The 26,681-nt window shown below is 40.6% G+C and overlaps 1 protein-coding gene across 1 annotated transcript in view; it reads right to left on the minus strand.

The window, feature by feature from the left end:
* Positions 1–7,234: 7,234 nt before the first annotated feature.
* C3H10orf71 (chromosome 3 C10orf71 homolog) overlaps positions 7,235–26,681 on the minus strand; it is a 47,603-nt gene continuing 28,156 nt past the window's right edge. The window contains exon 3 of the mRNA XM_072994864.2: positions 7,235–26,510. Within this exon, the coding sequence (XP_072850965.2) occupies positions 21,886–26,331 (4,446 nt within the window). The 5' untranslated portion in view covers positions 26,332–26,510 and the 3' untranslated portion in view covers positions 7,235–21,885. The remainder of the gene's footprint in view (positions 26,511–26,681) is intronic.

Consider the following 26,681-nt stretch of genomic DNA (forward strand, 5'->3'; position numbering starts at 1 on the left):
AAGGGTGGGGCATGGGAGTTAAGCAAGAAGATGGCAACAGTCCTTCTCAAATCTTGGATGATTCAGTTGTTCTTGTAGTCTTTTTCAATATTGATCATTCTAATTAAATATATTTTGGTGCAAGAAAGCAAGAACGTAAGATTAGAAGATTGGGGATAAAATGATAACGTTTTTATCATTGACAGTATATTAAAATAACATCTGAAACAAAGTGATGTGTCATGATTTCTTCTTTTCAAAAACTGGAAAAAAATCTGGAAAACAAAGCAGGTAATACTGATGAGATGCATGAAGAAATCCCCTCTCACTGTTGCAGAGATGGTGACAAGGAGCAGAAGAGTCGTGGGAGAGAGGTTACTATTTGTATTTTTCGTCTCTACGAGATGTCTTCAGACAAACACTGGTTCTATGGCTTGGAAACAGGGATGAGCAGTGCGCCCTAGAGTTGGACATGACTGGACTAAATGTCAAGGGGAGCCTTTGCTTTTACCTTTAAGAAGTAACAGCGCCAGATCTTCAACAGAAGACATATCTAGATCAGATCTTTGCAGAGAAACCTGGATGACTGCACAGTGCGATGGAAGATTTGCAAGAAAGGAAAACATGGGCAGTTCAGCTCCAACATCTGTCACCTTTTGGGGTTTTTTTTTTAAACAACAGAGAGGATTTAGAAGCAAAACCTGAACATTTAGTTCCCAAAGTATTTGTGTCAGGGTTTGAAATCTTGAGTGTTTAAGATAGAGCAATTAAAGGGGGTGCAGGAAAATTTACCTGAAAGGGAAAGTACTTTTAAAATTTGCAACTTGAAAAAATAGTTTACATAGGTCAATGCTGAGACAGCTCTGGGAGAGCAAAGTTGATGAATTATAAACAGTTTTGGCAACTGAATGAATGTTTTGATGATCAGAAAACAGCTGATTGTCGGGTTTCAAAATGGCTCCCCGCTGTGCAAAATGGCTCCTCGCTGTGTTAAGGACAGATTCCTCGCATTACAGGCACCAGAAAATGGCCGCCCTATGGAGATCTTTGCTGGATGGTGAGGTATTTCGCCCATTAGAACGCATTAACCGGTTTTTAATGCATTCTAATGGGTTTTTTACTTTCGCTTGACAACGATTTCGTTGTACAGCAATCTCCCGTATTCTTCATATGTCTGGGCTGCGGGGTAGAGTGGCAAGACGGAAGCCTTTCCTTATGAAGAAAAACATCCAAGCCTGGCTAAATTTTGCAATAACACATCTGAAGTCTCCCAAAAGCATGTGGGAAAAGTGTTATTGTCTGATGAAACAAGTTTGAACTTTTCGACCATAATCCCAAAAGCTCTGTTTGATGCAAAAACAACAGTGCACATCACCAAAAGAACACCATACCCACAGTGAAGCATGGTGGTGGCAGCACCATCTTTGGGGCTATTTTTCTTCAGCTGTGACAGGGACCTTAGTCAAGCTAGAGGAAATTATGAACAGGTCCAAATACAAGTCAATATTGGCACAAAACCTTCAGGCTTCTGCTAAGAAGCTGAACATGAGGAGGAACTTCATCTTTCAACATGACAATGACCCAAAGCATACATCCAAATCAACAACGGAATGGCTTCACCAGAAGAAGATTAATGTTTTGGAATGGCCCAGTCAGAGCCCAGAGCTGAATCTGATTGAATATCTGTGGGGTGATCTGAAGAGGGCTGTGCACAGGAGACACCCTTGCAATGTGACAGATTTGGAGTGTTTTGGCAAAGAACAGTGGACAAATATTGCCAAATCAAGATGTGCCATACTGATAGAGTCAAACCCAAAAAGGCTGAGTACTGTAATAAAATCAAAAAGTGCTTCAACAAAGTATTAATTTAAGGGTGTGCACACATATGCAACCATGTTATTTCAGTTTTTGATTTTTACTTCCCTCCACCTAAAAGATTTCAGTTTCTTGTTCAACTGATTTGTACTGTTCATAAGTCTCATTAAAGGTGGACAAAGTTCTGAAATGATTTATCTTTGTCTCATTTTTTACATCACAGACACTTGACATTTTAACAGGGGTGTGTAAACTTTTTATATCCACTGTATTTGTTTGACCTTTTTTAGTATTTATATGCTCACTTGGGTTAGCCTTAATTTTTTCTTTTGATGTTGTAAGCTGCCTTAGTTCCTTTCAAGGAGAAAGATGTAGTAAAATATTTTAAGTAAATAAATAAGTCCACATTAAGACTCATTAAGAACAGAAGCAGGCAACCTGATGCCCCTCCAGACATTTCAGACTATAATCTCCATTCCCAAATACTAGCCATGCTATCTGGGGTACAATCTGGACCTATTAGTTTTACAAAAGACTTGCCTTGGGAGGAGAATCATTGGCTCGTGTCATCACTCATCTCATCTAAGCTCCATCAAGGGGAATATCTTTGATGGATGTACCTAATCCTTTAAAATGGAGAAAGTTTGCTCCACATCTAATTGTGGTTTTGTTTGTTTGTTTGGACTACCATAAGCATCAGCCATTGGCCAGCACACATAATGTTAAGACTTATACAGAGTATAAGCAATATATATAAACAGAAGTAAAAACAATATAAAATAAGGATGTTGCAAACCTGCCCACTTGTGCTCTAAAAACCCAGCAGTACCAAATCTGTGCTGCTGAACTCCAGAAATTATACATAAAAGATTGCTCACTCACTCTCTCCACAAATGCCTAGCTCCCCTTCTTCACAACGTCTTTTCCAATCAGCGTGCACGCCCAGGAAAAGCCGAGAAGCACAGGAGCCCCCTTGAGAATGAAATAGGAATAAACTTTCCTGCAGTCTTGGGCTACTTCTTACCACTTTTGCAACTGCTCATATGCTGCAGCACTGTTCTGATAAAAGGCAGAAAGGTCACCAGCAACAGAGGATTTTGCAGCCCAGGCAAGCGCACTCCTCTCTCCTCTTTTTTGTAATGCTTGCTGGACTCCCTCCTCCCTCTGCCCAAGCCCCTCCCGCCCCCACCTACAGAAGCCTCCACAAGCCTCCACGGAGGTTGCTTCACCTCCAAGACACCACCAGCAGCAGCAGAGAATTACTCCTCCTCTGTCTTTTTTGTAATGGGTGCCGCTGTGTCCCCCCGACCCAGCTGATGTCTCCTCGCAGACCGGCACTGGGCCGTGGACTGGGAGTTGGCGACCTCTGCTCTGGAGCATCCCCAGTTGCAACACAATGATAATGTGCTAGAGCTCAAAAGCAGAGAGGAATCTGTAAAATAAAAAAGGGATATTATGAAATAACAAAACAGGTTGACTGGCAGGAATAGGAAGGATTTGGCATACTATGATACCAGAAATGCGAATGGATATTGGGGTAGGCAGGTGGGATAAAAAGGAGGCAGAAAAAATGGGCAGAATCTAGAACACAGAGAATAGTCAGAAGAGGAGGGCATTAAAGGTTAGGAACATGGTTTTTGAGGCAATTCCAGGCATATGTGGGCAGGATGTACGGGTACATCTCAATACACCCGGCAATGAATATCTGCCAACATTTGGATGAAAATACTACGGCAATCTCTTCAACTAAAGAAGCGGGAACAACCCTGTTGTCATATGATCATTTTTATGACATGTATATCCAGATCCTAACTTGTATAGCCACAGTCTGAATGCAGCGTCCAAGACCATTTTAAACACACTTACTCCCCCTCTCCGTCAAAGGTAAGAGAAGCACAACTGCAGAAACCGCCAGGGGACATAAATCTCCCCATAAACATTAGCCTCAGCAGCCTGGCCAATGATGGGAAATAATAGTCGGATCAGTAATCAACATCTCAAGGACTGAGAGTTCTAGAAATAACAGGGATTTCCTTTCCTCCGTGGAAGAAAAGAGTTCTGAGCAGAACTGGTGTGATGGGAATAAGGGCCAGTCTAATAGAGCACCTTCAGTGAGTTGGATTTGTATGCTGAGCAGGTCAGTTTAGAATTGCAGGTTAGTTGTTCTCTTCCCCTGCTGTAATAGTATAAGGGCCCTAATGCACTGGTGTAGAACAGATGTTCTGTATCCCCGGTCCTGAATTCTTCCAGCACCATCAAGCAGCTTAAATGGCATTAAAATAGAGGAGGCAGTACTCCAGATTGCCTGGGGCTCTGAATAAGATCAGTCCACTTAGAGAGTGGTAGAGTGTAACTTTAGCCCTTAATACTGAAGGGCTGAGTACTAAGTGACCAGTGTGATTGCTTTTTGAAAAACTCACAAAAGGGTTACAGTGGGATGTGGGACATAATCAGCCCATAGTAATGTTGCTACTATATACAGTGAGTGGCAGGAGGCCATAGCCTTGAGAATTGAAAAGTTCAGCATGCAACTTACTAATGGATTGTTTATGATCCCAACAGGTACACATGGGAATTACTCATTTTAATAGGCTGTGTTTCTTTGGTTCAATGTTCCTAACTTTCTTTTCTAATTAAGTTGGATTTGCTTCGTCATCTGAACTGGTTTCCCTTCTACTCCTTCTGCCTAAGAATCATCCTTTATTAAATTTCAACACTCTACCTCCCCCAAGAGACTCACTCTCTTAAATGCAGCTGGAGTACATGGAATTGCTTTTCCCATTGCTTCTGTGGAATCAAAGCTTGTCGTAGATGCTGCTTTTAAGAATTCAGCTGTATAAGTTGTAGTGTGTTAAACAGCATGATTATGAGTCCTCCATAAAAGCGATGCCTGCTTTTCTGTACATATATACCAACAGTATACGTTTAATTTTAGTTTAGTGCTGATTTTCTTATGATTTGGCTGATCTAAGTCATGTCGGGAAACATCTACATTGAAGTAACCATTGGTTTGGAACAGTCTTATCATGGTGGATAGGTTTAACCAACAGTTCTTAACCATGATACTTCAAAGAGAACTTCCACGTTCACCTGGAGTGTTCTTTACTGTAAGGCAAGCATGGAAAGCCTGTCAACTTAATCCTCTGCTTTTGGGCTTCTCGCGCCAGGCATCTAGATGTGCTGGTTCCGGGAAACATGAATATTTGGTCTGACTCAGAGGAGTTATTGGACTGCAGACATGTGATCAGTACGATGACATTTGCTGGACTATCCTGGGCTGCTCATCATTTCTTTACCAACAAACTGTACAGAATGACTGGAGTGCTCAAATGGGGAAAATCAAATGCATGTTGCCAGCCTTGTGCTTGGACGGGAATTGAGATGTAAGTCTCTGATTTTGCAGCCCTTCATTTCCTAAACCATCTGGTTGGCCACATCCTAGTCAAATGATATGTAATATATTATTGTTCTCACACCTGTTTTTCTGTTTTTTTCCCCCTGAGGATCTTGACCAACAAAACGATCTGCCGCTGACTGTTTCACGATTTGTGCATCCACAGTGGCTGGAGACATATATATATACTGTAGTAGTTTTTAAGGGAGTTACAAATGACAAATCAAGAGTACTGTCCTACATTTCTCTCTAGTTTTGCAAGCCTGCAGAATTTTACTAGAGACGAAATGCTTTAAAAATAAAGCAAAATTCACTTTACTGTAAAGGATCAGTACCAATTATCCTTGAAGTCCATCATGTATGTATAGACATAGTGATGCAGCTATGTATTCTCCTGCTAGCTTCCACTTCAAAACTGAAAGCATTCTCTTTAAAACTGAAAAGAAGAATGCCCTGATAGCAGTAAGTAGTTCCGGGCATACCTCTTCAATAGGCAGTACACAACATCTCTTTTCACTGAAGCGAAGGCCTTCCAGCTAAGACTGTACTCTAGAGTAGCCTCAGCCAAGAAGTCTTGAGTTTTTCCATCACAAACTCCATAATATGTTTGTCACTTTCTGGAGTTGGTAGAGGGGAACTCATTATTTGTGGGGAAACAGTGCTATATTTCACAGAGTGAGTGACTATGGTGTCAGCACCGATCTAGTTTCAAGGGCAGAGTCATTTGTATAGCTTCACAACTAATCCAGTTGTGTTCCCTTGATATCTGTGTCTGACACTGACCTAGTTACCTCTATAACTGGATGGATTCCATTGCAGGCCATTCCCTAACCTTGAGAAGAAATGGTACACTGATTTCTGGATGTCGAAATTGGTATAGTTCCTGACCTGTAAACTGCAGATCTCTGGCAAAATCAATGTGAATGTGATCAGAGGAAACACAATGGCCCCATAAACAATTTGGCTGATCTGGATACATTTGTAGGAGATGTTGCACAAACTATAATTTTGCAAGTCTTGTTACCTGAAGATAATGGTAGGCAAACCTTTCTGAAAACTGCCAGGATAAAGGGAAGCTATTTAGTCTGGCATCACATCAGTTGCAAACAGTTGACTGAAGAGTGTTTTGGCACCAGCAGGATTTTGGTCTTCGACAAAAGCTCCAAGCCATTTCCAGAAAGAATCTATTAGAATCTGAAAGACTTTACCCTGAATGGGGCCAGCAAAGTCAACCTGGATGCCTGACGAAGGTTTTTTCCCCATCATTTCTCAAATGAATTTGGTGGACTTGGTGCACAATAGTGAATGATTTTCATGTAGCAAGGCAAAATGGGAGGTGTCCGTTTGTCTTTAAAAAATTCCATGTGCACATGGACAAGAAGTTTATGGTCAGTTTCGATTTCAGAGATACTCCAACCCACCCGTTGTGAAATTTCTGTACTCCCATAGTGATGCCTCTTCGTTGGACAAAGTGTCTTTCAGTTCACTTCATAATCTTGGAAGAAAAGAGGATGGGGCATTCTTACCATCTAGTAGTACGTGAGTGAAGATGCACGTGATTTTTCACTGCGCTGCCACTGGAGCTCAGAACAAGTGTGGCCCAGTTTGTTTATGTGCATGACAGCCTGACTCTGTATTAACCTTCTGGTGTAGGGAATATGCTAGCTTTAATATAGTTTTTTGTTTTTGTAAGATCTGCTTGGTAAGTCACCAATGGCCTTGAGTACATTCCTGGAGTCTCACTGAGAATGCATGTGAAAATTCCCTTACCAGCATTTATAGTTTCCCTGTGCAGACTATATCCCTATATCCCTAACTCCCAGGGGTTCCAACTTGTTTTCTCCCCAGGTTTTTATGCTCTACGCAGGTATCCAGGTGTACCAGTCTCTGTCTGATGGGCCTGTGTCAAAAATAAAGATTCTGTGCAAACTTTTTGTTGTTTATGAAGGTAATATTTCTTTCTGCTCCTTCACTGAAGAGGATGGTGTTAGAAAAGCTGGAGGGGTGTACTTTTATTTCGAACAGATAGGCAGAGTCAACTTCCAGTTTGCATTTGCAACTGTTTATTTCTCCAGTTACAACCAATGCATGAATGTTTTGGATGAAGTACAGGGCCTACGCCTCCTGAAATTGGGAATGTTTCTAATTTATATCTGGATTGGCGTAATGTATTTTTCTTCCAGAGTCTTTACTGCTTGCAATCACCCTTTGCCTGCCACATTCTTTCTGTGTGAAAGAGTAAATTTTTTTCTGTGTGAATTTTTTTTCTCACAGGCATGGCATTAGCCACTCCTAAACCAGTATGTACTTCATTTATCCTGCCTTCATGCCTGCCAACTTGAAGGCTTGATTCTCCAGATCTCCCGATGCTCTGATTCTTGATCTTTGTGGTGGGCATTTACACAGCCACAGTACAAATAACAGATCGCTCTGATGTTGCAAGAGTTTCCCGAACTGCTTATTGTTTTTACTGTATAGCAGCAGAGGTTAGGTTTAATTCAGAGAGAATGAGGTACTAGACTGATTCTTCTTTAGTTCTACAGATGAGGTGCTTTGGGGGCATTATGCAGTAGACTATCCAATATGTCGCTAAATTCACAATATACAGAAACAAGGTGAAATAGATCTGCCACATAGCTATGTGTTCATTAGTTGCTGATCAAGGTTGAATAAGTCAAACTTCTGTAAGATAACATAGTGCTTTGGGCAGGCATGTGTCTTCAGCAATGTAAGCAGCTGAACGAAGATTTTAATGCTTGGTGAAATAGGTGCCTTAAAGGAACAGACACTATAGATATTCTCTCCCTCAATCTCAATCTCAATCTCAATCTCTCTCTCTCTCTCTCTCTCTGTGTATACCTATAAATAGTCAGTAGATTTGCGTTCTTGTTCCACATCCTCATCCTTAGCTTTTCCTGTTGGAATTTTATTTGCAACCTCACATGATGTTTGTGGTTGGAGTGACTGGGAGGGTCTTTTCTGGGCTGCAGTGACTGTCCTTCTGTCCAGCACTAACTGATCATTACTTCCAGCCTTTGAAATCAAAGAGAGCCCCGCCTCTCTGCTCAGTGCTCTTTTTCCTCTCTCTTTCCTCAGTTGGTGGCACTTGGTTGTTTGCTGTTGATCAGTTCAGTTGGTTGCTAAGTATGAGTGGAGAAAAAAGCAGCATACACATCTAATTTCAAGCAACTGTAAATTATTGTTTTTTATTCTTTCTCCTTCAAATGTCTCAGAGTGAGTTACCGAGAGTTTGAGTGCATTTAATGAGAAAGGGGTGGGCTCTGGGGAATTTATACCTGTTTTCCTCTTTGGACCTACTGCTTAGGAAAAAGAGAATTTTATCAGAAATTCAAAACTCTACACAAAGTTATTGTCCCAGAGGCCACAGAAACAGACAGATAGCTACAGTAATAAGAATTTTTTGGGCTTTGTTGCTTTTCCAAAGTGCTTGTGATTTTTTCTTCTCCTGCCCCCTCATTTTAACAACAACAACAACAAAAAACAACCCCAAAATACACCTCATAACTGGCTGAAGAGAAAGAGTTGTTTCTTTTCTGAGATTCCTAACCAAAGTTGCTCAGAAAGAGGAGGAGGAAAAATAGATCTTAATCAGGGCAAGACATTTTTTTGGGAAAACCGAGAGTTAACATCTGAATTTCGCTCAATGGAAAAAGAGGCTGCAGTTTAACCTGAGAGCTTTAAAGGCACATAGTTGTTTTTAAACACAAAGACCAACAGACCCAGAGGCCAAAGCTGAATGGTAAGATGAGGATTCTATAGGAAAGAAATAATTCCACAAAGCCTCTCATATAAAAAGATAATGAACTGTATATAAAAGGCTGCAAAACTACCGAGGAGATATTAGAAGCACTTGAGAGATCCTATGGTTTTTCCAGTTCTAAACCAGAGGCATTAGGGAACTTGTACAACTCTGTTCAGACAACCAATAAGATTGTGAAAAGCACATTTTATGCTCTATTAACAAGTGTTTGTCAATTTAATTGACTAAGAATGGGATTTCTCACAGCTTCACCAGGTGAATGTTTTGATGCTTTTATCTTGTATAGCAAACTGCTAGGTTTTCAAGGATGTTTGCATTGTCTTAGGGAAAAGGGCATAGAATAAAAAAGGTTCCTGTGAGAGTGTAACTGAAAGTGGCTCAGTTTTCATGCTGAGTGGGAAAGGCAATAGGAGCAGCATACCTCACAGCCAATGATACAGCTACTGGACTTGTGAGGAAATGGTCACATAGCAAAAGACTGTCCATTCCCAAGAGATTTCTCTACTAATAGAAGCTGTACTGGTTATAAATCAAAAGAACAAAGGAATTGCAGAAAATATGTGAAGCCTGACTCTAACAGAGAGACAAAAGGAAAGGCTGGAAAGAGATTTAAACAAAACGCATTTGTGACCCATAATCTGAATAAAAATCAAATTACATGATCATTGACTCAGGGTGTACCAGTCATTGTACAGATTAAAAAGATTTCTTTCTCAATCTGTATGAAAAATCCAGTGGAAATATTCAAGTTGCTAATGGTGATTCTATGAAAATTGAAGGAAAAGGAGCTTACGTTTTGCAATATGAACTGCCTAATGAAATAAGTGAGAATAATGTAAGAGATGTATTGCTTGTTCCTGAACTGCAGTGCAACATGCTAAGTGCATCAGCTTTGAATGATAAAGGTTTTTCTAAACATTTTGAAAATGGACAGCATACAGTAATGAAAGATAGTAAAATGTGTTTTCAAGCAATTAAATCTAATTGTGTCTATAAAATGAGTCTTCTAGATGAACACCAATAGATCAACACAGTGCAGTCTCAGAGAGAATATGGCAACAGCATGGAGTTGTGGCATTGTTAAACTTCGCACACAAGAGATCCAAAAGCAATTCTGGGCTTGGAAAACCAAAAGCTTTCTACACATATCAAGATAAATCAATACAATACAACCAGGTGTGTAAGCTGTGTCACGGGCAAGAGTGTTCAGCTCGCATTCTTGCCAAGGACTGAAAGAAGAAGCATCAATGTGCTGGATCTGACACATACTGAGTTTTGTAGATCACTCAATATCCCATCACTGGGCCACAATGGTTCTATTCTAATACTTGTGGATAATTTCTCAAAGTACTGTATCGCCTACCAGCTGAAGGAGAGTAGTGACACCCATGATATATGGAAGAAGTATGTAGCCATGGTGAGCAACAAATATAAAAGAAAACCAAGGCACTTCAGATTGATAATGGTGATAAGTACCTTTTGCACCACACACAAGTTTTCTTAGAGGAACAAGGCATTTTGCACATTAGAACTTCTCCACACACTCTTGAGCAGAGTGAAATAACTGGAAGAAAGTTAAAGCTTCTTTTGAAGATGATAAGATGCAGGTTTGCAGATACAAAGTCACCCAAGAAGTTTTGACGTAATAACAGCTACATAATTCCAGAACAGATTGCCAACCAAAGGCATCATGAAGACACAATTTGAGCTATGACACGACAGAGTACTAAGTGTATAACATACCAAAGTTTTTGGAGGCCTAGTATATGTTTATATAACAAAACAGAAAAGGCACAAACTGGGCTCTAGAAGTGCACAGACTATGCTTGGCTATGCTCCTGGCAGGAAAGGCTATAAAGTGATGAACTAAAAGGCAGGTAAAGTCAGCATAAGACCTGTGGTTCATTTTAATGAATGAAAGAAAACTGATAAAAGAGGAACAGAAGACCAGTATGTTGTACCTCTTCTAGATGAAGCTGTGCCAGTCCCTCCACAACCTGAGTTAGATATGAAGCAGGAAGGCAATGACACACATTCTGAGAGAAGTACATCAAGGAAGGGATGTCGAGGCTGTTGAACTGAAAGAGACACTGCAAGATGTTCTAGAGCACTGGTTCTTAACCTTGGGTTACTCAGGAGTTTTGGACTGCAACTCCCAGAACCTTCACCACCAGCTGTCCTGACTGGGGTTTCTGGGAGTTGCAGTTCAAAAGCATTCGAGTAACAAAGGTTAAGAACCACTGCTGTAGAGGAACTGCATATGGAGCAGCCACAAGTCCTCACCAACCAGAAACATCCTGATTTTGTCTGCAAACTAAATAAAAGGCCTGCATGGACTGAATCAAGCTGCTCAAGCCTGGAGTAAGAAACTAAAGATGCTACTGCAGCAAGTCTTCAAGCAAGGTGATACAAATCAGTGCTTGCATACTGTGTTTCCCTGAAAATAAGACAGGGTCTTATATTAATTTTTGGTCCAAAAATGCATTAGAGGATGTTTTATTTTACAGTCATATCATCTTCTCATTGCTGCACAATGCTGCACCATGGTGGGGGGCGGGGGTTCACTTAACTGGGGCTTCTTTTTGGGGTAGGGCTTATATTACGAGCATCCTGAAAAATCATACTAGGGCTTATTTTCAGGTTAGGTCTTATTTTCGGGGAAACAGGGTATCAGAAGCAAAATGTACAATTAACTTTCATTCTTGCCTATACAGGTGACTTAATTGGATCTACTAAAAGGAAACAGGAATACAGAGTTTGTACAGCACAAAGAGGTGGAAATCAAAGAGTTAGTGGATTCAGCATATTATCCAGGCATTGAAATTGAAAGGGAGGCAGATGGGTCATATTTGCTAAATCAAAAACAAAAGCCGTTTGAGCTTCTAGAAGAGTTAGGTCTTCAAGATGTCCACAGCATTACAACACCCATTAAAACAGATTTTCTGAAAAGCAAGGAGGAAAGTGAAAGTATAGAACAGCTATAAATAAGCTTTTGTATCTCACAATCACTACTAGACTGGATATAGCTACCACTTTAGGAGTACTAAGCAGAAAAGTTAGTTTGCCAACACAGAGTGATTGGACAGCTGTAAAAAAAAGGCAGCTAGATATTTGAAAGGAACCATGAACTTTAAGTTAAGACTGACAGCTTGTAAAAATCTCAAATTTGTAGAGTACATGGATGCAGACTGAATAGAGGATCATGCAGATTGTAAGTTTACTAGTGGTTTCCTTTTCATGTATGGTGAAGGTCCTATTTAATGTGCTAGTCACAAACAAGATGTTGTAGCTTTATCTTCCACAGAGTCTGAATTCATTGCTGCTGTTGAAGCATGCAGAGAACTGCTGTGGCTGGAAAAGCTGCTGAATGATTGTAGGATAAATGAAGAGATGACAATCCAAGTGATGGAAGAGAAAATGAATGCACTCACCAAATACATCAGTGTGAGATACCACTTGGTGCATGATCTGACTGAGAAAGAGGTCATTGAGATCATCATCATCTCAGAACTGTAGAACTGGAAGGTGCCTTGTTGATGATCTGATGTCACATGACAGAGATGACAACAGACATCATGACAAAGCCTCTTTTGAGAGACCATTTCCAGAACTTGCGTAGTAAGCGGTGACTTTAAGAGAGTGGCAGTGTACGAGGTTGAGAAGGGGTGTTGGAATTTTGTTTGCAACCTCACATGCTGTCTGTTGTTTGAGTGAATGGGAAGGTCTTTTGCTGTTGATCTATTTGGTCGGTTGCCAAGTAATGTTTGTAGGAAAGAAAACAGTATTCTGTAATTTCAAGCAACTGTAAATAAAGAAATGTTTTTCATTTTTTTTCTCCTACAAACATCTCCAAGTGAGTTATTGAACCTTTTAAGTGCCAATTAATGACAAATGGCTGGACTCGGGGGAACTAGTAGCTATTCTCAATTGAGTATCTGTACTTCTACTGCATAGGAAAAAGAGAATGTTATCAGAAATCCAAAACTGCAATATTTCCATGGGAAAGACTTGTGATAGGATTTCAGGATAATTCAAGAAAGGTTATCAAAAATTTCAGGGAAACTGCAGCTGGTTTCCTCTTCTTTCACAGAAGCAAGATGGATAAATTAAAATATTGCACTATAATCTCAGATAGTTTCCCAGAAATACAATCTCGTCCTTATCACCAGATTTTTATAGATAGAAAGTAGCACTGTTGCAAGAAAGCAATATTTCTCAAAAACATTTTGAACACAGAGTAATATATGACATAAAGAAAGCTAAGAACTTAGCTGAGCTGTGCTACCTTGGTTCTAGGTTCAACCATATAGGCTGAGGATTGTCCTGCCTCTCAGGCAGTAACATAGGCCCAAATATTCCTACTGGGGTTTGCCCCAAAAGACTCTTTTCAAAACTAAAATAAGGCATGGTCTGCTTATACTGAGACCTTTTGAGTTTGGCTTCTGAGCTCTTAAAGAGGTAAGTACACAAGAGTTCTTCTCATTGAAACTATCTTAATGATGTACAGGGCTGCTGGTAGTTTTCTGGAGTAGAAACTGAGCAGTTCCCTGCTCTGGTTAATTTCTGAGGCAGCAGAAGCCATCTGTGCTCCTGGCCAGTAAAATGGGTGGAAGTGGAAAAGCTGCCCATATGGTGGATTTTCCAGAAGGTCTTGACCATCAGCTAATGTGTGACAGTGACAGCACTGACTCCTGACTGGACGCTTGTGGCTACAAGCCTTGTTAACCTGCTGGGATAGAGAGTATAGTGGGAAGAGATTGTGCTAATTTTAGAAGAGGTAGCCATGTTAGTCTCTGCTAGAATGTCAGACGAAAACTAAATGAAAATGAAGAAATAGAGAAGACAAAAACAGGGCACCTTAAAGGCTGCTATATTTTAACAAGAGCTTTCATGGACAAGCCCACTTCTTCAGACCAAGTTCACTTCTTAAGGTCTGAGGAAGTGGGCTTGGTCTGAAGAAGCAGTCTTGCCCATGAAATATCACATTAAAATACAGCAATTAGTCTTTAAGGTGCCACAATACTTTTGTCTTCTTTATAGTTTTCATTTTTGTTTTGGTTTTGCTTGACCTGCTAGTTCCTGGAGGACATTTTTTTTTATCAGTAAGTGCAGTTGCCAGCACCCATAACTGTAAATCACCCAAACGGTTTCTGTGCCCTGACAGTATAGTTCAGGTAACCCAGTGTTGGAGTTGGTCGCCCTCACCTGTCTGTCACAGATGAGCAGTGGAGAAGGAGCCAATGAGTGGACGGAAGGCGGTGCCAAGGGGGGAGGGGCTGGATATAAAAGCTGGTGTATGGAGCATGAGGGAGATTCTGTGAGTGAGAGACAGTGTGAAACTTAAAAGTGAACTTAGAGTGAGTTAGAGTTCTGTAAGAACGCTGAATGGTACAGAGAGTTATTAGAGATTTAAAGTCAAAGTAGAACTGATACAAATATAAGTGATTAGCAACCTGTGATTTACCAATTGAATATTAATCAGATGTTAACTTCTCTAATGAAATAAATGACTTTAAGTTTTGAAAGCACACATGTCTCCTTGATTAAGTGGTATTAAAGCAGTAATACCTGGTGGCAGCGAAGAAGGAATAAGAGTGAGAACCTCGTGAAGGCCTGGGGAATAGGGGCTTCAGAGGGGATGGCCACAATCACTTTAAAGTATGGCTGTGACGCAGTGTTGGGAAGAGGGGCTGGATTTGTTAGATACCAGAAAATGCTTTGGGACTGGCCAAGCCTGTACAAAAGGGGAAGATTCTACTTGAATCAAATTGGAGCCAGGTTGGTTGTGCATACTATCAAAAAAGGTGATAGAGCACTGACTCTTAGGTAGGAAAGCCAAGAGGAGTTGGAGAGCATTTATTTTTTGATTAATCAACCTTAGGAGTCAGGGCAAAAATAATTTTTTTGTTGTTTTGAAGTAAACAATGAGGATGCAGGTCAACACAATAGCCAACCAAATAAGCCAAGGTCCCAGAGGGAAAATATACATGACGGAAACAGTGGGGGGAAAAATACCACATGTAGGTGCTTCTATGTTCATGCTAGAAATATTTACGCCAAGGAGGAGTTGTTTAAAGGAGAATATCAATATAGTAGGCATAAGAAACGCCTGCTGGAACAATAGGAGCAGTCACCTATGATTGTTTCTGACTATGAATCTATGAAACGGAGGAAGAAGAATGGCCTACTAGGACTGTGTGAGCCTTGTTGAACTACTTTGAATTAATTTCAAACATGAGCCAAGAAATATATGAGCCACAAGTTGCCAAGGAAGTCTGGCACAAGCACATTTCACTTCAAAAAGAATACTTCTTTTAAAAAAAAACTGTTGGTTAAAAAAAGGAAGTGGAAAAGTAAAGTCATGAGGATAAAATTTAGCCAGAATGCTTGTGAGCAAGAAAACTTACAACAATATAGACACAGTGAAAGTTTTACAGCTCAGGAAAAGTACCAACCAAAGACCAGAAGGAAACCACTAAGGTTCAAAAATCCCTTGGCCTCCCCATGGAACTGCTATGAGCTATATTTTAAAGGAAAGACAATAATCACAAGCTGCTTACCAACTTTGAAGACTCCCCCCCCCCCCGCAATCTGGTTTTGCTCACCAGTACGGGGCACCAGGGCTTCTATACACTGCCAAACTACTAAGGTTGTACCTGGGAGAATCAAGTCCACTGGGCCTGAACATACAGTACAATTCACTCTCCAAGGTCATAGAATATACTGCAGCTTGGAAAAGACATGTTGAGTTTAGTTGCCTCTTTAGTGATAAAACTCTGAACAATACCACTTCAGAGGAGAGGTGCTCACAGAAATGAATAAGAAAATGTCCTTAACAGTTAAAGAAGCAGATGCCAGGGCAATGTTTCTCAGCAAACCTTTTCTAGGACTGTCTGTTTTCTCTATAGATTCTTTTTAAAAATGTAGGTTTAACCAATCATCTGGTGTACTTCTGATACAAAAATAATTATCCTCGATGCACTAACACTGGGTATCACTGGGTGAAGCCTTACAGCTTAAATAAATTAGTAGTTCTTTGCTACTAACTTGATTGGTAAAGTTCTTTCCATCTCTGGCATTTGGGGCAAGCCTTTTCATATTTCTTTATGTAGAATGCTCCTGTTTTGGTGACAATCCTTTCTCGTTTCCTCTGACCATGTTGTTTCCAAGCCTGGACATTTTACTCTTCCCCCCCCCCTTCTAACTGCACCTACATATGAAACTGTGAGTAAAGGTGCTTCTACTTTAAAATACTTCTAGACTGACTTTTACTTCATAAAGAGTTTTGTGTGCATCCAGGGAGAGTTTGTTGAGACAGGAGATCACATTTCCATTGTTGTTTTTGTTTGCTCCTTATACTTTCCTAACTAAAAGAATACTCACTTCTTGAAAAGCGTTTTATCAAAAATCTCCAACAGTTTGTGGGTGCCCATATTGAGGGGCTTGGCTCAGAGACATAGCTAGCCAGTATTTTTTCAGGCTTTATTGTTTTCCAAGTATCGGGAGAAGTTCCTACTCACTCCAGCTCAGATCACAAACTAGCTGAAGTGAAATAGTTGTTATTGTTTGTTAATTTTTTTTTATTTATTTATTTATTTATTTATTTATTTATTTATTTATTTATTTATTTATTTATTTATTTATTTATTTGTCTGTCTGTCTGTCTGTCTGTCTGTCTGTCTGTCTGTCTATCTATCTATCTATCTATCTATCTATCTATCTATCTATCTATCTATCTATCTGTCTATCTATCTATCTATCTATCTATCTATTCATTTATTTATTGAGATCAGTAACCAAACTTACTTAGGATTTGGACCAGAATAGAGTTTTTCTAGAAAACCTCCAAGGCTTGCCTCTGCTGATTTTATTCAGTGTAAGATCAGGCTGAAAATTAACTGCAAGTCCTGCAAGTCAATGGCTGTATCAAAAATGGCAAACCAAGAGAAACAGAAGGAGAAACAGGAGCTATGATAACCTGAATGAAAAAAAATATTCCATAGCAAAGGCAGAGGCCTGAGAAGGCTCATTAGACCAAAATGTTGTATACATAAAAAAAACTATGAAACTTATAGAGACGTGCTTAATTCCATAGAGAATTCCTATGGATTTACCAGTTTTAAATCACAAGCTATCTGGACTAGAAAAAATTTGGTGAGATTGGGTGGATCTCTCCATTTTTCTGTGTTCTTCTGCCTTATACTTTGCTAAGGGAATCATCAAATTCCTAAAAATATTTTTACTAAAACCCTGCTTCAAGTAATACAGCCAGGTAACATATCTATGAAGAAGAAAAAAGCAAAGCAAAAGCAAAGTGTACTGCTTCAAGCACTCTCTGGGCAGTTTACAAGTTAATTATGCTGGCTACACATTGCCCCCCCCCCCCCGCAAGCTGGGTACTCATTTTACTGACCTCGGAAGGATGGAAGGCTGAGTCAACCTTGAGCCGCTACCTGGGATTGAACCCCAGGTTGTGAGCACAGTTTTGGCTGCAGTGCATCAGTTTAACCACTGTGCCACGAGGCTCTTGAAAAGGTGAAGAAAAGTTATGCTGGCATTCATGGTCATTCAGGTACTGTACATGAGTAACCACACAAGCCAATTTAATACTTCTTGCTGAAATTATCTTCAGGGGAAAAAAATCTGTTTGGGAATATTAGTTCCTTTACAGGAGCTGGCTCTCATTGTTCAGTTTTAACAGTGGTTATTTCCTGTTTTGAAGGGAGGAAAAAGTTGTACAGAAGTAAGGAAAATATACTCTCTTTAATAATAGCTAAATGGTCAAAAGCTGACTAGACTGAACAAGGAATCATTGGTTGGAAGTTTAATTCATGGCTGCCCCTCCTTGGGGAAGAGCATTTCTGCTGGGCTTTGGACAAGCTACACAGCCCAAGAGCATGCCCAGAAGAAAGCAATGATAAACTTCTGACTATCCCTAGAAAACCACTAGACGGGTAAGTGTAAAGGCATGTTTACACTGGCCCTTTGGGCGCTGGCTGTTGTAGTCTAAATAGTGTTGCCTGAGATGGGAAGGGAGGAGCGATATGCCATTTGGTGCAATTATCAACTGACCCTTTGGCTCCCTCCACTGTCAGTCAAACACTTCCCCTGCTCCTCTGCAGCAGAGCAGGGGAAGTGAAATTATTACTTTTGTATGTGCTAGACTGTCATCGATGCAATGAGTCTCTTAGATTAAATTAAAAAAAACTATTTTCTTTCCCTTTTGTTTAGTGCTGATCAAGAAACTGCCCCCAGCCATGGTCTTGACTGGTACTACACACAAGGGAAAGAATTGTCTTATTATTTAAGTGATTCGACATATCAGCAACAGATTAGCGTGGGGGGTGGCTGGCACATTTGAAGGGGGCCACAGACTTGAAAAAAAAAACCTTCACCTTATAACATTTGTTATGAGACATGTACAATCCTGATTTGACTAATATTGTGTGTGCGTTTTGTGCCATCAAGTCAGAATCCACCTATAGTGACACTAATAGGACTTTCAAGGTAAGTGAGTGTTTTTTCCAGTTCCACCCCCCTAGTGAGTTTCCATTTCCAAAGTGGGGATTCAAACCCTGTTCTCCAGAATCATCTGTCCACTACACCAAAACAAAACAAAACAAAGCACATAACTTCTCTTGCCCCTCCTCAGAGGAGCAGAGGAAATGTTGAATTTGCCAATATCCTGAATTGGCTCATTTATTAAGCCATTTCATGATCCTGGAAATTGACACCAGAAGGAGTTGGCAGCTTCGACAACTGCAAGGCTCAATTTTAGTCCATTCCCAGCTGGGAATGCTGGGAATGCACTAAACTAGAGTACAGTAACCCACACCAAAAAAAGGAGAAGCCCCTGACAGAGTGGGTTGAGCTGCTCTGGGGACAAAGTAGTCTGCTTCAATGACCGCATTTTATGGTCACCAGGAAAAAAAGATTGAACCAATCTGCCCCTGCAACTCACCAAACACCAGGACAAGTGCCTGTCTGCACGAGCCCTAAGTCGTAATTGTCTTGATGGCACACCATTATTAAATGGTCAAAGAAGCACAACACTGGATAGAATGTCCTATGATAAAGATGTATTGATCTGTTTTGTGTTTGATCAAATGTGTTATCTAAGGTAATTGCCGTTGTGTTTGAAATTAGATTGCCGCAGGCAGACCTAGATGTGACATGGGTGGTCAATAATCAGAATCTCTCTATTTTTGTTTTAAGCTCATAGAAGCAATAGTTTCGACCACCATCAATGAATCAGTTTCCCACTGAAAATCCCCTCCATGTGCCGTTTGTCCTGCAGAGGAAAGGGCATGTATTCTGCGTGTGTTCAGTTGCAAAGCTGTTTTAGGCATTCTTTAAAAATAGCGAGAGAGACTTAGCAAATTTACAGCATTGTCTTTTTGAAATTAAACAACAGCAACAAACTTTTTAAAATGCAACAGCTGCTTCAAGGAGCTAGAAAATGCTTCTCTTTTTTTGGCTGAAAGTGCCACAAACTCCCCTAAGGGCAACCTCCCCCCCCCCAATCCCACCACTTTTCTGTACCATGACCTGAAATGTACGGCACATTATCATATTCTACCACTGTAAGAGAATTCCCAGCCTCATTTTCATGTAAGCAGCACAAAAAGCTGTACTTAGTAGCCGCTTGGATTTACTATAATCTGGGGATTTTTTAAAATAAATTAATTTTAAAAACCGCCCTTGAACCATCTTGTAAACATTACTGAGATGTGGGACAGAAAAGTTGGGTGACTTTGTTTTGGAATGTGGACCCAGTGAGTACATTGACTAGGTCCTGCTGGAATTTGGATAATTAAGTGATTTACAGCTTGGGCAAATTATATTTTTGGACTACAAGGCTTGGGAGAATTGGGAAGCTGTAGTCCACAAAAGTAACATTTCTGAGCTTTGGATATTCCTGCACAATAAAAGTATGTGATGAATTGTGGGTTGGAGATTTACAGCATTAGTTAGTTGTCTATAGTGAGTTTACCAAGCATTCCACTCATATGTTGAAAATAGAACCCCCGCTCCCCAATTACAGTACAACAATACAGTATATTTGTCCTAAACCCTAGAAATCACTTCCTTACTTTGGAGCCACAAGAGTCAGGGAAAACGAAAGTGAAAAAACAACACTGAAGTACCTGTATAATAAATGGGAATATAGCAGGAGGATCCTTAATACATAGTCCCTCCACCTCACCTGAATGATGTGCTTGTTGTATGTATTTACCAGCATTTACATGTTTTATTGCAAACCTAATTTCCAGTCTTTTCCAGAAGAAACAGTGTTCCTTATTGGTAGATATTAGGAATGTGTAAACAGAAGAATACAAGGATCCTTGAGAGAAAGAGAGTAGCTTTAGAGGACATAGAAACTCCAGCACTCTTTACAGCTGGTTTTGTTTTTTTCAGATGGGTCTCCATGACCACAAGGGACATTAATTTGCTTTATTTAAAGATGAAAACTGGGGCTGGCAAATGTTAAGACACACTCCAGTCATATTTTAACTGGTATAATGATAATATGTTAATATCTTTCTACTATAAATGGATTATTTATTTCTAATCTTTCTATCCTTTACCAGGCAGTCTATTCTCTACAGCAGTGGTCCCCAACCTTGGGCCTCCAGATGTTCTTGGACTACAAGTCCCAGAAGCATTCATCACCACCTCTGCTGGCTAGGATTTCTGGGAGTTGAAGTCCAAGAACATCTGGAGGCCCAAGGTTGGGAACCACTGCTCTACAGGATTCCCCGTACATGGAAGTACAGGAGCCAAGGAGGTAACTAGGTCATCACAATAATGTACTTTTATAGCTCTCTTCCAAAAAAATTACAATCCCCGAAGAGGTTTCATGCTGTGGTTAGATCGGAACGCTACCAGTCACTTCGGGTGAGGGCCTTGCATGGGGGACATTTCCAAGGGACTGAATTCCATGACCCTCAATTGAAAACTGCTGCTTGTGTCATAATCAGAGTGAGACACATCCTATTGATCTAGCCATCCAATTTATCTAGCTGAAATTCTGATTCCTGGGATTTGGAGACCATCACGATTAGAAGACATACATATGTTAAAATAGTTTTAGGTTTTTGGCCTCTAGAGTTCTGGTGTACTTTCTCTGTTACACTTTCTAGACAACAGCAAGCTGCTTTGTTACTTGTGTTTTATCAGCACAAAACTACCTGATCAAAAGAAATGGGTAATATCTAGTTCCCTCTCTCACAATGAAGGCAACAAAAAATAGAAAAAGGAGACATGCTTCAGTGAAAGTATAGCAAGTAAACCTCATTCAGCCATTTGCTCCATTTCCAAACTTGCCATTTTAATCCAGAGTGATATTTTTGAGCACTAGCCTGGCAAGTGGCATGACTGGTCTTTGAGGAAACCTATCACTGCCCAACTCTTCAGCAGCACATTGGAGGACCTCTCACAAATCACTTCTTCCACATCCACACCAAAGTACCTCTGTATTGTACTTCCAGTCTACAATATGGCTATTAATGATTTTGGGTTTTAGATGACAGGAAAAAGTGACATGTCATTCATGCCTTTGATTCTTGTCTCCATTTATATATTTTTTTCTATGAATTCTGTGCCAAGATGAAACTCCTACCTTCCGTTTTCTCCATGGGAGAATGTACCCCACATTGTCCTCTGTCAGGTATCACAAAGTTATTCAATCAGGGGGAAAGAGAAGCTCACTAAAGGCTTTATATTTTCCATCCTTTTCCTTTATATTCATTTGGTGCTAATTCCACCATTAAATGCCATCGGAGACAGCACCTCAGTTTTCTTTCTAATATGAATTACATTTGGATCCAAATATTTAAAGTTATTCAAGAGGGTATGCACACTTTTCAATGCATAGGTCTGTGGTTCTGAAACAATGGCAAATCCCTTATTATCCTCACAAAATGCCTTCAACAGCAAAATCTTCAATTGCCCCAGTTGAAATGATGTCAGCATTAGCGGAGGGGCTCCCATCTTTTCCAAAGCTACGTTCTATCCTATCAGCATCTTGAGTGTAACCATCGGACACAGCAGACTCAATGCAGGGTTGACCACTTTGAGATTCTGGATACTGGTCTTCTGGCTGCCAGTCTGATGTTGAGAGTGTTCCTTGCATAAACGAAGCAGATTCAGAAAACTGAGATGGTGAAGCCAGGACTGGAACAGACGATACTCGGAGAGGAAGAGTATTGGGGCAAAGGGCAAAAGCAGAAGGGGAAACCCGTGAAGAGGGTATGCGAGACACGTTCCTTTGTGAAGGAGGAATTGACACTTGGACATATCTGCCCGTTTCTGGATCATAAAAGGTTTTTAACTGAATGGGCAAATCTATAATAAAATACTCTCCTGAGTCTGGATCTTGAAGAAGCTTACGCTGGGTTTCAGGTAAAGATGGTGTCGGACTTAACAATGGCCTGGGTTTTAGCCTTAAGTTAGATTCTGAAGGTATCAAGGGGGAATTGGGACATACAGGAGAGGAACGTGGAGACTGGACCAGCTGTGAGTGCCCCATATCTGTGCAGTGTGGTGTAGACTCATCCTGAGGCTTTTTCTGCTGTGCCTCTATTTTTTTCCTCTTACTTGCCAGTTTCTTTGCTCTCCGTAATGCCTTTTCTGTTTTTGGTGGTACAGCAGGAGGTTTGGCTGCTGTTTTTACCATCCGGCCCATAAGCTGCTGCCTTCCACTTGACACAGGAGAATTACTAGCGTCTCCAGCGTGTTGACTTGTTTCTACTGGATTAGCTGTTTCCATAGCAGAAGGCTCAGGCCCACTCTCTGTTGCTCTTTGTGGCAAAGAAGAATTTGCTATTTTCTCAGCCTGCGATACATTGGAGGTTGCCGTTGCATCTGGCGATGGACTTGTGAAGGTCGAAGGCCCCATGCTGTCTGGCCTGGGACTTGGTAGAGCAGAACTTGCTAGATTGCCTGATGCAGCTGACATGTGCCCAAAAGCATCACTAGAAGTAGGAGAAGATGTCTGGTTTTCTGATGACAATCCCGATCCCATCTCTTGACTAATGATTTTCTTTACACAAGATCCATCTCTGCGTTTAGAAAAGGCATCATTTTTAAAATAACTTGTCTTTTCTCTTGTGGGGGAAGGTCGCTTATTTTGTCCTAGGTCATTTTCCAAACCACAATCTGGCTGATTGACAGAATTCTTCTTTGGTTTTCCAGCTCTGGCCTCTTCTTTTGCTTTTGTCAATTTCTCGCCGCCTTCCAACTCTTTCTGAGACAACACTGATGTAATGCTGGCTCTTCCATCATCTCCTATCAGTTCCTGTACATAGAAGCTCCCTTGCTTTTCTGTGAGAGTGTATTCTGCTGTTTGGTTCCCCTTTTTCACCACCTGACTGCCCACATTCACTGGGAAGGAGCTTGATTCAACAACTTCACTCTCCGTTGCTACCCTGCTTGTATCCTGCTGGTTGTTTATTCTTGATGTAGAGAAATCCATCTCTTGAATATTTGGGGTGGCTCGAATTGACCCAAACACCTGCTTCTCAGTCCCATTATGACTGACAGCAGTGAAGTCTTCACAGGATACTGATCTGAGTAAAGGCAATTTGACTGCTTTAATCACAGGTGATGATTTGAATGTATTATCTTTAATCACAAACAAATTGGGTTTGAACGAATTTGAGGAAGTTGGTGTCAATGGCTCTTCTGATCTGTCTTCTGTTACAGAATCTGTGCTTTTCCACCCATCTTCCTTATTATTCTCCCCTACTGTTCTTTGTACTTCATTGCCATGTTCACTCTGCTCTTCTTTCTTTTCATACATCTCCTCTGTGTTAGAGCCATAATCATTCAGAAAGTAACTATCTAATTCTTGCTTCCTCTCTGTCTTCTGTGCTTCTTCACCACTTAGCTTTTCCTCCCTGCTCATCTCATTCTCCTTCCTCTGGCTTTCCTGAAGACATGCTTTCTGAAAGAGCTGCATAAGGGAATAGGATGCCTCATTTTGATATGGCTGGTCTATTATAGAAACAAAAGAATGCTCAGAGGAGCTGGTGCTTCTTTTGTGCTCATTCCCTGTCAGTGAGCAAGCCTGATTTTCATTATTAATTATGTTTTCTTCAGCTGTGAAAAATAGACTGGGGGATACTTGAGATTCTATGTGAGAATTCTGATTAAGATCAGTTTTTTCATTTTTAGGACCTTGCAAATGAAGACTGTGTGCATACACTTCCTGATCCATTGTCACATCCGCAGAATGATAGTTAGATGAAAGACTTCCATTGTTTTCATCTGGATGGAGCTCGGTGACAGAGACCATCTCACTGTTACCTACATCCACTGAATTACCTTGCCATAAACTATGTCTGTTTTGGTAATGCTGAGCATCTTCTTTTGATTTGGGTATACTCCAACTCAGATAATTACCATTTATATTGGTGGCACTGTCCTTTTCCTGGATGTTATCCATTTGTTCAGAAGGCTGATGACTTCTTTCATCATTGTCTAACAATTTTTCACTATCTTCCTCTAGCATATTGACTGCTCTAGCATTTGCTTTCATGTTGTCAAGTTCTTTAATCTTCTTTTTACCTTCAAGAGCTCTTAGGAGAGGAGAAGGACTGTAAGTGCTTTTCACACGTTTTCGGATATCCTTCAGATTGAACAGTAAACTTGGTGCTTTAGATTTATAATTGTTCTGAGAAGAGTAAGCTGCTTTCTCCTCGGATTCTCTGGCTGCTCCAGCCTCAGACTGGGAAGGATTTATCAGCAGTAATGGATCTTCTGGTGGCTCTTTCTCTTGCTTGGGAGGTATGACAGGAGTTAAAAGTTTCGAGATGTTGAAATGAGAACTTGAGGGATCTGACAAGGCCACCTGTGAATCTACCGTAGTTGTCTCAACCAAAGATGTGAGATCAGATGGCTTTCTATTTGATGTATCCCTTGTTTTTAGCCCCTCAGTTGCCATATCCTGTGCTAATCCCATTCCCATTAGAGTAGTCTTTTGTTTCCTCCAGGGTGGGCAAACATTTTCCAGGCCAGGATTAAATTCTGAACTGTTAGCTTTCTGTGGCAAATAAGTAACTTCTGGCACCAAAGTTTGGGTCTTGGGGCCATAGGATGTTGCTACCAATGGAACACAGGTCTGAGGTGGAGGTGGTGAAATGGGAGCCTTGGAGATAGGTATTGGTGAAGTGACAGCATGGGGATTCAGTGCTGGTGGGAAAGGGACATCGGATGTGAGGCGTGGTGATGTAGGAATCTCGTACACTTGCGCTGGCAGATCAGAAGTGTGGCGCAACATGACCTGTGAATCGCTTTTGACTTTAGAAGCAAGGAGTTGGGGTAGAGCTGCTGGAGAGAGAGAGGCTTCAGATGTCCGTGAAACATTATTTGAAATATCTTGCTTGAGAATTTTAGGAGGTGCAAAGTTTTGGGGAAACAGTTTACATTCAGGAACACTGGACTGCAGGAAAAAAGGTGCTTCTTCAAAGTATGTAAGATGTTTACCTTTGGATAGGATTTCATCCGTGTCACCCACTTCAGCCAGCTTCTTGTGATGGGCATTCCACGATTCAAAAGCACTGTTTTCACTGTGGAGAAAGTTGCCCCTTCTAGTTGGTTCTTTTGCTTTCCCAGTTCTGTTCTTCACTGTCTTTCTAGATAGAGGGGAGATATGGGACTTGGGATTATCTGCTTGTGAAAAATAAAAACTATACGGACCTTGACAGACCAGATCCATTTTGTTATGTCTTTTATGTATCCCATGTCTACTACTTGCATCTGCCATGTCTTGGCGTGTGTCAGCGAATCCAGAGAGTTCCTTTTGAATGTTTAAAATGGCTTTGCCACCCCACAAAGCCATATTCCCTCCAAAAACTAATGGATGTTCTGTCAAGCTGTTTTTAACTGGCTGTTTGGCTACTTCTAAGGAGGGTTGCTTTTCAGTTTTATCAAATGTCTTTATCAAAGATGATACTTTCGAGGTATGTTTATTACTGCGCAAAGCAGACATGGGCAAACCCAGCTTCCTCCTTATGTTTGGGGTGTTGTCTGTTGAAGCCTTTTCATTGTCTCGAGAGTCCTTTGGAAACTGCTGGAATGTTGAATGCTCCTCAGTTTTTGACCGTTGCTTGTTTGAGTCAACATTTTCCCTGACGACATAATTCCGTGGACCATGGAAGAATTTACTAGAGAAATGACGGGGGTTGTTGACTGATACAACAGGATCTGATTCTGTGTAAGATGTTTCAAACTCAGCCACACATAGGCTTTTGAAGGCTCGGTCCGTGAGGCTGCACACTTCTCTGTCCGTGTCATCCAGGAGACTCCCAATGCTAGATGAGTCACTTTGTCCATCTGTCTGTTTCTTATTCCCCTGCATTGTCAATACGACTCATGGGTAAAACTAACAAAACAATAATTTCGTATGTAAAATAAGCAGATAATTCTTTTGGCTACCATTTGTCAGCCATGTGCAACATCTTTGGGTGACTTTCTCTTCTAGACTGTGCAGCTTTATAGTCAGTTACCATGGGGAAGCACAACATGTAGCTTTCTGCTCTGCAAATGAACACATATGAAATATTATTGTATTGTAACAAAACACACGTGTACATTTAAAAAAACACCCACTGACCCTCTGTTTCATTTTATATTGTCCTTCCTAAACCATTATTTAAAAATTCTTTTCAGATCTCATTGTACTGGATATAAGTAGCTGGAGCAAGTATA

The sequence above is a fragment of the Pogona vitticeps genome, chromosome 3 (assembly GCF_051106095.1).
Source record: "Pogona vitticeps strain Pit_001003342236 chromosome 3, PviZW2.1, whole genome shotgun sequence".
NCBI lineage: Eukaryota > Metazoa > Chordata > Lepidosauria > Squamata > Agamidae > Pogona > Pogona vitticeps.